Source organism: Gigantopelta aegis, chromosome 9, assembly GCF_016097555.1.
Source record: "Gigantopelta aegis isolate Gae_Host chromosome 9, Gae_host_genome, whole genome shotgun sequence".
Taxonomy (NCBI): domain Eukaryota; kingdom Metazoa; phylum Mollusca; class Gastropoda; order Neomphalida; family Peltospiridae; genus Gigantopelta; species Gigantopelta aegis.
The window spans coordinates 38,029,109-38,042,087 of NC_054707.1; the positions used below are offsets into that span (position 1 = coordinate 38,029,109).

Consider the following 12,979-nt stretch of genomic DNA (forward strand, 5'->3'; position numbering starts at 1 on the left):
ATAGATAATAATTTAGCCTACTATCGAGTGCTTTTTGGTCAGTGTATCACAATATGATCCTTAATGGTGTTAGTAATAATGTTATTACAACTCGTGACAATTTGTGTGTGTGTTTTTTTGTTTTAATGTATTTTGTGTAGTTCATTGAAATTGTAGAAAATTAATAGTCTTTTTTTCTCACATTCTTTAGGTTATTATCTGGAAATCGATTTCGCTTCACGCACGAACACCCGTTTACCAACCTTACTAATTTGTCAGATCTTCGTCTTAACTACAACGAGATAACAGACATTCCAGATACTGCTTTCGAAGGGCTGACATCCCTTGACGTATTGTAAGTAGCCAGTTATAGGTAGTACTAAACCAAATAACTTCCGGCTGGGTCAAAGTTCGAGGTGCACCCCAATTTTTGATAGAGAAGTGAACACCACAAGTTATAAATGTGAGTGTGTTGGTTATAAAAAAAATAGTTTCATCTAGGCTAAAAATGTATGCAATTTTATTTCATCTAGTACCGCTGTGTCAAGTAGCCTTGTGCTTGGAACATGTATGGGGTACCTGTAAAAAAAACCATACTAAAATTTTGAGCGGAACTAGAGTAGTCATAGACGCTACCCGTTATCTACGAAATGAGCAGCTTCATCCCCCAATTGTTTCTGATTCACTTTAAGGCTGACGGGTGGTAGTATTTATATTCGTGGCGTTTATGTTGATTGATACGTTGCTGGTAGGAGTTTTAGCCACATATGTTACTGTTGTCGTCTATGAGATTTGATTTGGTAGTATACACCCTTTAGCCTGTCATTTTGAGTAACCCACAACAACTGGCGTACACCAGCTATTGTTTTGGGTTTGTTTTTTTTTTTTTTTTTTTTTTTTTTTTTTTTTTTTTTGCTTTTTATTTTGCTTTTTGTTTTTGTTTCTTTATTTTTGATCATGTCGTTTTTAGATTAAGCCTACAATATAATTACAATTTCAGTGTACAATATATGTAAAAATATGTTATATGCAGACCCATCGGCCTTGATGGCGTGTCGAATAAACCTCCGGCCTTAAGACTGGTAGGTACTGGGTTCGTATCCCGGTACCAGCGTCCACCCAGAGCCAGTTTAACGACTCAACGACTGGGTGAAAGGCCACTACACCGACATCTCTCTCACTAACCACTAACAAACTAATCACTAACACTCTGTCCTGGACTGGTAGCCCAGATATCTAAGGTGCATGTGCCCAGAACAGCGTGCTTGAACCTTTGTTAGATATAAGCAAGAAAATAAATATAAACAAACAAACCAACAATGGACAGACCAGGCGGCAGTAAGTCCCAGTACACATGTGTACAGTCGGTTTTGTGGAAAGTATTTGTTGTGTAGGAGTAGAATTTTAAAATGGTGTAAAGCTAAGGTACATGTATTTTATTTTATTTAAATTTAATTTTTATCTCTTTAATTTTTTTTCAGGGAACTTCAGTACAACCAGATTGGTCAGATTCAAAGGCCACTGTTGAAAGATTGTCCGCTGAGAACTCGCCTTTATCTCAACAACAACCAGATAAGATACATCGAAGATGGCGCGCTTGACAATATTAAAACCACAGGTTTACTGTTAGTATATTTCAAGTATATTATATCAAAAATTCAGTGTCATATAATTTCATATACACCGGTTAGAGAGGAGTGTGATATTTGCTATATTGTATATGCTGGAGGTCGATTTAAAGATGTGGTTTCCCCGTGGTGATGGCTTAGAGTCTAAGCTAAACCGTCCACTGCAATTAGCACTACCGAAACCTATTCCATCCTATGAAGTGTAGGTTAACTGTGAGTGTAATCGTCGAAAGTGGGGTTTAGCTGCAAAAAAAAAGAAAACGTTTGTGATTCTTCTAATCCTGGTATTTGGGAAGATGTAAGAAATAAAACATTACAGTCGTGACAGTCACAATTTATCTTACAACTATTTTAAAAACGTATCAAATTCGCTTTCGTTTTAACGATACCTTTCCTTAAACTGAGGGGCGGGATTTAGCTCAGTCGGTTGAGTGCTCGCTTGAGGTTCTTGCGTCGCAGGATCGAAGCACCTTGGTGGACCCATTCAGCTGATTGTGTTCTCGTTCCAACCAGTGCACCACAACTGGACAAAGGCCGTGGTATGTGCTTTCTTGTCTGTGGGGAAAGTGCATATACAATATACCTTGCAGCATTAGGAAAAATGTAGCGGTTTCCTGTGATGGCTACGAGTCATATTTGCCATATATTATGTTTGTCATCCAGTAGCCGATGATTAATTAATCAAGGTGTTCTAGTGATGTCGTTAAACAAAACAAAATCCCCCCCCTCCCCTCTAAACTGTTCTGTCTGTGCTGTGATCAACCCATTAAAACTAGCATGACTATCGTCACGTCCTACCCTACTTAAATACTAGATATCGTATGCAGACACCTTACCACACGCACACACACATTATGTACACACCTGTTTAAATTAACTACAGAACATTAGGTGGGAGGCAGTGGACACTGGTTCTCCAACTCTAAAAATAATACGTTGCTACCCCTTCCAGTTCTGGCATCTTTCGAAGCCTGTACAGTGGAGATGGTGCACACCCCTGTATCTTTATATAATATACCGTTATACAAACTCTTCTGTCTGTGCTGTGATCAACCCATTAAAACTAGCATGACTATCCTCACGTCCTACCCTACTTAAATACTAGATATCACATGCAGACAACTTACCTAAACTGCCGAACGGGGGTGATTTTGTGGACATCACTTGCAATGAAATGAAGTTCCAGAACAACAGAATTACAGAAATCAGTAGCGGAACATTCAAAGACGTAACAGTCAACACCTATGTACGTAGAATTGTAGTAGTGTGGAGAATACATTGCATTTCTACCCCATCCCTATCCATCTTGATTAAGAAAATGGTAGTCCTGTTTTTCATACTATTTCCACAACAACAAACTGACCAAAAATCCGATTGGGGGGGGGGTGGACATCACTTGCAATGAAATGAAGTTCCAGAACAACAGAATTACAGAAATCAGTAGCGGAACATTCAAAGACGTAACAGTCAACGATATTATGTACGTAGAATTGTAGTAGTGTGGAGTGCTCATTGCTTTCTACCCCATCCCTATCCATCTCGAAGAAGTTTTTGTAATATATATAAAAGTGGGGGAACCATCGAAAAAATTTAGGGGGGGGGGCCCCTGACATGAGGTGGAATGTCCACCCCCCCTAGATCCGTAAACAAAATTATAATTAATATATAATAAAAGTATAACTATCGCAAAATTTAGGGGGGCCGGGCCCCTGCCACCCCCCCTAGATCCGCCTCTGCTCTATATAAAATTAAAAATATAATTTGAGGCCCCCTCCCACAATATGGAGTCTGTGACCCCATGCTAGAGGTTATTCCTCCACTCCAGATATCGTTCCTACGGGCCTACCTTTTATTAAAAGTACTAGTAACAGTTCGCCACACAGAGTTTGAAATGTTACCACCCTTTACGTCTAAAGGTCTGAAAAGGGAAATAACTCTCATTAAACCTCGGTATACAGGCAACACACTACATCATGTCATTCAGTTCTAGATGCAGGAATCAACCCTGTTTTACACCATACATTTGGCAGTTGGTCCCCTTTTCAACATTGATGAGCGGTCGGTTGGGATCGATCCCCGTCAGTGGGCCCATTCGGCCATTTCTCGCTCCAGCCAGTGCACCATGACTGGTATATCTAAGGCCGTGATATTTGTTATCACGTCTGTGGGATGGTGCATATAAAAGATCCCTTGCTGCTAATCGAAAAGAGTAGCCCATGAAGTGGCGACAGCGGGATTCCTCTCTCAGTATCTGTGTGGTCCTAAACCATATGCCCGACGCCATATAACCGTAAATAAAATGTGTTGAGTGCGTCCTTAAATAAAACATGTCCTTCGTTCTTTCCTTTTCAACACTGCATACATAACCTGACAGTCAAGCCAGTTCAGATTCCAACAAAATAAAATAAAGAAAAGAGGCACTCATTTCAATAAAATCAGTGGTATTGTCATATCATAAAATGAAGTGCGGATTTCACCAGCAGTCATTTTATGCAAGGCGCACATTAAGTGAATATAGGACCTATTCCTTAAATAACCACACTTTCTATGTCCGATTCGGACCTCAGTCTGATAACAGTTGCAAACGTTATTTACGTGCCCCTATCTAATAAAGATTCTGGCACGTCCACCGTGTACTGGAACTGGCAGGAAGCAGGGGTGGGGGGTGGGGGGGGGGATGGGGGGGGGTGAGCAAAGGGGCATGTGTCCCCCCACTTTTCTTGATCCAGTAGCAGCAGCAATATACATATATGTATGTATGTATGTATGTATCTGTGTGTGTGTCCACCACTTTTTGGCACCTTCGTACGCCACTGACTGGGTCACAGGTACCCCCAAACAGAAACCCCTAATACAAATACTATAGTTACATATATACTCTTTATTATATCACGTTACTATAACATATCTGACGTTAATGTTTGGGGATACCTGTTGATTGGGCACAGCGTCTGAGTTTGACTTCGACAGTGACCGAGTTCAGGGCAGATAGAGCTGACTGCAAATCACCAAACAGTTCTAACTTGTTGTTAATATGTTTTAACATGTTATCGGTCTTAGTTACCGGAAGTAAACCTTCGCGACACCCGTATATATTCACATAAAACCGGAGTAGCTTACATAATGTAATTATTAAACACTGCTGAAACGTTGGTACTAAAGGTTTGCGTTAAGTGACGTAACGTAATTATGACGTCAACAATGCGTTGTGGGAGGCGGCACTCTAAAGGCCCTGCTACACGATACGAGTGACTCGTACGAGTGACTCGGATTGCAACGCCAAGAAGCATATCTTAACGTGTGGCATGTCATACGATTGAATCGGCCCGAGTCACTCGTACGAGTCGAAGTTTAGAACTTGTTCTATTTTCATACGATTGAATCGGACGTTTGGGGGCGTTGACCAATCAGATCGTGGCGCAGATGACGTTGACGTTCTGAGTGTAATGGCGGAAAACTCGGTTCGCTTGTCGTCGGGTACAGACCCAACAGCTCATAGAGTTGTATCAGTGGCACAGCTCTTTGTTGGGTGTGTCCAGTCATTTATATAAATACACAGACGTTACGACAGCCGCCTTCTTATCAATACACAACATTGTTTACCATGGTTACAGGATGGATATTTTTTCAATGACGTCACGTTTCATACGATTGACAAGTACTGTGTGGCAACACGTCCGATTCAATCGGTCCGATTGACTCGTGCCAGTGACTCGTACGAGTAACTCGGTCCGATTCTATCGTATCGTGTAGCAGGCCCTTAACGCAGTCCCCGAGCTTTAGTAGATGTATCGTAGCCTTTACTTTACAAGTAAGGTATTACTATTTTTTTCTTCGTTCTCTGGTGTGTTTGTTTGTATTTGTTTGTTTGTTGTATTGTGTTTGTTTGTTTGTGGGATAATGGACGTATACGCACGAAAACAACGTCCCTTAATTTTATTTGCAAGCAATAGAAGTCAAAAAAAAAAAAAAAACTTTTTTTTTTTTAAAATCCCCCCCCTTCCCCTCCCCAACAATATTCCCACACTTAATGTTTTATTATTTTGGTATATAAAACATCACAAATTTTTATATTTTAATTTTTTGTTTCTAACTTTGTGCAGAGATCTGACATACAATCAGATATCTGTTGTATATGGAGACGCGTTCGTCAACATTAGAGGAAAACCAGAAAAGATGACTCTGAACAACAACCCGATACACATTATCGAGACTAACGCATTCAGGCAGTTGGACGTAAAGAGACTGTATGTATAACAGCAGTTTGGTAAAACACAGTGGCAGCTTTCTAGTTTAGCTTCAGTTATCGGGATTTATTTGTTTATTTATTTGTCTGTTTGTTTATTTTTTTAAATTATTATTATTTATTGAATGCATGATTTATTGGTTGATTGATTTTTATTATTTATTCACTTATTCATTTATTCATTCATTCATTCATTCATTCATTCATTCATTCATTCATCCATCCATTCATTTGTTTATTCGCGATCGTTTATTGTTTAATTTAATTATATTTATATATTTATATTTACAAAATATTTACGTTAATACGTAGCAAAAGAAAACTGTCATTAAAATTTCCGAAGTTCGAAGTATATCTGTAATATACTTCCCTCTGTTTGACACCCAATAGCCAATCTGTAATTTTTGTGCTGGATTTTTGTACAAGATTTATTCTTTCATGCATTCATTCATTCATTCAGTCGGTAAACGTCTTAAGACAAAAGACAAGCATTCTGAGAGTACTGCTAAAGCAATACATGTCCCCAACTGCAGACACGTCCACCCCGAATAATTCTGAATAAACAAATATTATTGGTAGTACATCTTAAGGCAGAAATGAAATTTACTTGTAGAATGCAGGAAATTGCATGTCAGGATATCTAGTTTTCAAACTTTTATGGAGGAGCGTATACACCCACCCCCCCCCCGAACCCCCTAGAAACTTTGCTGTGCGATCTCGATCTGTCCCCCCCCCCCCCCCCCCCCCCCCCCCATATGTATATGCTATTTGCTCCCGCCGTTCCTGTACTGCCCTACTGGACTTCTACGTTCAAGGGCCAAAGCTCTGTCAAAAATTTTTAAATCCTTTTCCAGCAAACCTGGTTTGTAACACATGATAAAGCTATACTGTCATCTCCATTCCAGCAATGTGTTCGTCCACAGACCTGTATTATTGTGTAATCTCATTATTATAGTATTATATTTTCCTATTGGTTTTTTTTTTTCCAAACCAATATATTATTTATCAAAGGTATTTCAAGGGCTATTAGAAAGTGTATATAACAGTCTCAGTGTTGTTCTGTAAAGATGACACCACACGATACTTAAGTAAAGTTTGTTTTATTTAACGACGCCACTAGAGCACATTGATTTTTTTTATCTTATCATCGGCTATTGGACGTCAAACATATGGTCATTCTGTCACTGTTTTTAGAGGAAACCCGCTTTCGCCACATAGGCTACTCTTTTACGACAGGCAGCAAGGGATCTTTTATTTGCGCTTCCCACAGGCAGGGTAGCACAAACCATGGCCTTTGTTGAACCAGGTATGGATCACTGGTCGGTGCCAGTGGTTTACACCTACCCATTGAGCCTTGCGGAGCACTCACTCAGGGTTTGGAGTCGGTATCTGGATTAAAAATCCCATGCCTCGACTGCGATCCGAACCCAGTACCTACCAGCCTGTAGACCGATGGCCTAACTACAACGCCACCGAGGCCGATCCACACGATACGAGTGCCCCATACAAGAATAGCGAGAATAACCACGAGAATAATCGATTGCATAGCAACTGATGAAATCGTAATGCTGTCTTGTGAAAATCGGCTATTTTCGTGGCTATTCTCATACGATGCACTCGTTTTGGTGTGGCGTTGCCTTAAGAGTACTAAAATGGCAGAAGTTGGTTTCTTCTCTGACTTTCTAAACTGTATGTGGAAATGGCCTAATAGTGGTAGTTTGAAATACGCCAAGATGTCATTAACCAAGTGAACTTGTCGTAGCCCAGTGGTAAAGCGCTTGCTTGATCCCCGTCGAGGGTGGGGGGGGGGGGGGGGGGGCGGTACGTAGGCCAGTGGTAAAGTGCTCACTTGATGCGCGGTCGGTCTGGGATCGATCCCCGTGGGTGGGCCCATTGGGCTATTTCTCGTCACAGCCAGTGCACCACGACTGGTATATTAAAGGCTGTGGTATGTGTTATCCTGCCTGTGGGATGGTAGATATGAAAGATCCCATGCTACTAATGGAAAAATGTAGCGAGTTACCTCTATGACTGTCAAAATTACCATATGTTTGACATCCAATAGCCGATGATTAATAAATCAATGTGCTCTAGTGGTGTCGTTAAACAAAACACACTTTGATCCCCGTCGGTGGGCCCATCGAGCTATTTCTCGTTCCAGCCAGTGCACCACGACTGGTATATCAAAGACCGTCGTATGTGCTAATCTGTCTATGGGATGATGCATATAAAAGATTCCTTGCTACTAAGAGAAAAATGTAGCGATTTCCTTTCTAAGATGATACGTCAAAATTACCAAATGTTTGACATACAATAGCCGATGATTAATGAATAAATGTGCTCTAGTGGTGTCGTTAAACAAAAACAAACAAACCTGTTTCGTTAAACAAGAACTCGTTGCCTTTCCACAGATACCTGCAAGATCTGAAGATAGACCATCTGGAGTACAATACGTTTGAAGACGTCACGGCTGTGGAAATCAATCTGACAAAAAACAAAATCAAGTCACTCGCCGCCGCCGTCTTCACTGGCACCAACACCTTACAAAATCTGTAAGTCTAGAATCAGAAACTATTTTAAGAATTTAGTAGATAGCTGTTAGAATTTAGTAGATATCTGTTATGGAATATAAAAAAATACATGGTCCATTTATCTATTATATTATGATTATAGAAAATAAACGAGCTACTTTTATATTGTCAAGTTTATGCCCTACGAGTTACAGGCCATCACACATTCATCCTCGCACGCACTCATGGACGCACGCACGTACACACGTACACACACATACACACATACATACATACATACATACATACATACATACAATACGATACGACAATGAGAGAGATACAGACCATCTGGGCTGTCTGTCCAGGAGAGAGGGTTATTAGTGGTCAGTTGTTAGTGAGAGAGAAGTCAGTGTAGTGGCCTTACCAACTGAGTCGTTAAACTCGCTCTGGGTGGGAACCGGTAGCAGGTGGCGAACTCGGTACGTACCAGCCGTAACCACTACACCATCGAAGCCGGTACACAGAGATATCTATACAGACAGAGATATTCTTATTCAGTGATCAGTTACACAAATGGACATACATAAATACAGTATGCGATTTTGGTTAAAAACATTTAAGTGTCTATAAGGACTCCCTGTTTTCACATCTTTAGAGCCCGCCACCAACCCAACGAGCTCTGCCGTACGCCTCCAGTAGAACAGAAGATAGACTAAATGTTGTGCATGAAACCAAAGATCGCTATTCAAGACTGTGCTTTCCCAAGATTTTGAGATATATGCTGACTGTCATTTCGAAGAATCAATGTAATTTATACATTTTTTTATGAGCCGTGCGAGCTCGTATGCTAGCTAAGCTACAGAGTCCTATATGATTTTTGCGAGCTCGGGCTCCCGGACTCTCCTCAAAATCGCACACTGTAAATATAACACGAAAGAACATTCTCTGTTTCAGGTACCTGGACAACGTAGGCCTGAAGGCTGTGTACGGCACGTTGTTCAAAGACGCATCCACGGTGTCTGGGACAATAAGCCTAGAGGGAAACGAGCTAAACCAGTTACCTGGTGATTTTCTGTCGCAAGTCAGTCCATACGAGATGTGAGTATTCGGCGAGATGCTCTTGTAGTAGCATGATTGCAACACAAACCACACACACACCCTTGAAATTTAATGTTTAAAATAAGTAGGGAATATTCAGATATAACACAATATAACAGAGATGTATTCATTTTTATTGAAATATTAATTAATGGTAAAGCTCAAGCACTCATATGACAAAGGATTAGCATTAACAGTTATATCCAGGCTAGTGATGTAGGTCCAGAGGAGACACAGATAGGCAACAGGGGTGGTGCTTGTCAATTTGACATTTTCAACACGCTGTCGTCGATCATGGAAGTCTAGTGTGAATCTGGACTCGTTTGAAAACATTACCCGAGCCCAACGCCTACGATGTGTACACCGTGTCTGGAAAAATATCCGCCCGGTCCCCCCTTCCCCTAACCCTGACCTTAACTCCAACCCTAACCCCAACCCTAGCCCTAACCCCAGCCATAACCCCAACCCTAACCCTAACCCTAACCTTAACCCTAACCCTAACCCTAACCCTCAACCCTAACTAAAAATAATAATGGAGGGGACCGGGTGGATATTATACCATATTCTGACCAGGCACTTTAACGCCAGTTGTAACAGTTCTCTTGCGGTTTGATTGGCTGACTTACCTTGATTCTTCAACGTGTAAGTCCTAATGAAGCAGTCCTGAACCGGAGTTGTGGCCCTTGGCCGTCCTGAACGGGGACGCTCATCCACAGTTCTGGTTTGTCAATATCGGACACACAATCTGCTACTGACTGATTGTGACACATTAAGTCTACGGGCCACAATTCGCCCCCTACAAAAATTGGAGCCCGTACGCCAATGCCACAGTGTGCACACAACGTACACACAAACTAAGTGTTCAATTTCAAATCACACCCTTCGCACGTGCAATTGTTGCGGGGTTTTTCGTTCTCTTTGAGTGGGAACATTAACGCACATTGTGAACTTATTTTGAGTTTTATACCTCATTTCATTATATATATATAATTATTGATATTTGAAATGCAATATCCCCTAGTTATTTTTAACAGTATATAATTATAAGGTGCCAAAAAGTGGGGAGAGGGCAAACACACACACACATATACAAACACACACACCACACACACACACACACACACACACACACACACACACATATATATATATATATATAGATATAGATATAGATATAGATATAGATATATATATATATATATATATATATATATATATATATATATATCAGTATAAATATATGAAAACCATCGTTGCTGCTACTGGATCAAGAAAAGTGGGGGGCACATATACCCTTCACACACACACACACACACACACACACACACACACACACACACACACACACAGACACACGTTCGCTTCCTACGTCAGTGATTATGCTAAAACTGCACCACCAATCATCGTTGTCTGAAATTACAAAATATATGATCATAGAACCAGTCACAATGACTAATATTATAAGTGCTGGATTAAAAGAATACATGTAAAAATAAATAAATTCATAAAAAATAAAGTACCACAAATAAATATATATATATAATTGGAGGAAAAAAGTAAAGTTTGTTTTATTTAACGACGCCACTAGAGCACATTGATTTTTAATCTTATCATCGGCTATTGGACGTCAAACATATGGTCATTCTGACACTGTTTTTAGAGGAAACCCGCTGTCGCCACATAGGCTACTCTTCTTTACGACAGGCAGCAAGGGATCTTTTATTTGCGCTTCCCACAGGCAGGATAGCACAAACCATGGCCTTTGTTGAACCAGTTATGGATCACTGGTCGGTGCAAGTGGTTTACACCTACCCATTGAGCCTTGCGGAGCACTCACTCAGGGTTTGGAGTCGGTATCTGGATTAAAAATCCCATGCCTCGACTGGGATCCGAACCCAGTACCTACCAGCCTGTAGACCGATGGCCTGCCACGACGCCACCGAGGCCGGTTATAATTGGAGGATGCCATGTGAATGGACATATACATTTCTTGTTTTTATACATGATTGTTTTATGTTTCAGAAAACTCGCTTCAAACAAGATATCAGTATTCCCAAAGGATATGATACAAAACACAAAAGTAAAACGAATGTAAGTATTATCCTCGAACAAAATTTCTAAAATATTAGTATTTGATGCATTTCTTCTTCGTTTTTTAGGGGCGGCGGAGTATCACTTTTATAAGGTTACGCTAATTTCTTAAATAATAGTTAATAGCCACCATTTTTAGGACAGCTGCAGACTTGTATAATGTAAGTCCATGACACTGAAGTGGATTTTTAAAAGTTAAGTCTAAGCAAATGTTTGACATTATAAACATTTTGAGGCCGGATGTAGCACAGTTATAAAGTGCTCAACTGATGTGCCGTTGGTATATGGATTGGACCCCTTCAGTGGGACCATTAGGCTATTTCTTGATGAAGCTAATACTCCACGACTGGTATATCAAACGCTATGGTATGTGCTATCCTGTCAGTGGGATGATACGTATAAAGGATACCTTTCTTCTAATGGAAAATCGTAGCAGGTTTCCGCTCTAGGTAAGACTATATATCAAAACTACCAAATGTTTGACATCCATTAACCGATGATTACCAAATCTATGTGCTTTAAACTTTCATGAGCACTTAAGTGTTTTTCCCCCACGCAAAGATGTCTGCTTTCAACAGATTTACAAGCCTTAGCGCACATAGTTATGACAATTTCATACATAATTTAAATACAGTTATTGTGTATTAGCATAACCAAGAAATTATTTTTTGTGTTTGTTATGTTTTATGAACTTCGCTGCTTAATTATTTTGTTTGCTCATTGCTGTGTATTACACTATAAAGCTAGACTGCATGGATGCAATTTTATGTATTTTCACCAACAAAATATTGAAACCATCTTTCTCGCCCTCTCTCTACCACTTTCCATTATAGAGATCTGAACAGTAACAGGATAGAAGTCTTGCCTGATGATTCATTCATTGGTCAAGGTCAGCTTCTGAAGGTTATGCTGAAGAACAACAGAATTACAGACGTCCACAAGGGAATCTTTGATCCTTTAAAAAATGTTCAAACTTTGTAAGTAATATTCATTTCATTTGAACTTATTTTCCTGCTTATAGCCAATTAAGGTTCAAACACGCTGTCCTAGGCACACACATAAGCTATATGGGCTGTCTGTCCAGGACAGTGGGTTAGTTGTCAGTTGGTTAGTGGTTAGTGAGAGAGAAGAGGGTGTAGTGGCCTAACACCTACACATTGAGCCCTTAACAACTCGATCTGGGTTGGAGCCGGTACCGGGCTGCGAACCCTGTACCTAGCAGCCTTTAGTCCGATGGCTTAACCACGATACCACCGAGGCCGGTCGTCAGTAATAAATCAATGGGCATCATAACTATGTGGGGAGGGTTTATCTCAATCAATTGAGTGCTTACTTGAGGTGCTTGCTTCGCAGTCTCGACTTACCTCAGTGGATCCATTCAACTGATTGTTTTTTCTCTCATTTCAACCAGTGCACCACAACTG

At 40.4% G+C, this 12,979-nt stretch overlaps 1 protein-coding gene across 1 annotated transcript; it reads left to right on the forward strand.

Annotated features, from left to right (window-relative positions):
- The first annotated feature begins 3,013 nt into the window (after positions 1–3,013).
- LOC121381565 (reticulon-4 receptor-like) lies at positions 3,014–12,384 on the forward strand. Its single transcript, XM_041510897.1, has 5 exons — positions 3,014–3,087; positions 5,711–5,854; positions 8,265–8,405; positions 9,321–9,464; positions 11,487–12,384. Exons 1-5 carry the CDS (start codon positions 3,014–3,016, stop codon positions 11,557–11,559), a joined length of 576 nt encoding a protein of 191 aa, XP_041366831.1. The 3' UTR covers positions 11,560–12,384.
- The last annotated feature ends 595 nt before the right edge of the window (positions 12,385–12,979 follow it).

Coding starts and splice junctions, on each gene's coding strand:
- LOC121381565 (XM_041510897.1), top strand. CDS start 3,014: ATGAAGTTCCAGAACAACAGAATTACAGAAATCAGTAGCGGAACATTC. Junction 5,855..8,264: donor CAGTTGGACGTAAAGAGACT/GTATGTATAACA, acceptor GCCTTTCCACAG/ATACCTGCAAGATCTGAAGA. Junction 8,406..9,320: donor ACCAACACCTTACAAAATCT/GTAAGTCTAGAA, acceptor TCTCTGTTTCAG/GTACCTGGACAACGTAGGCC.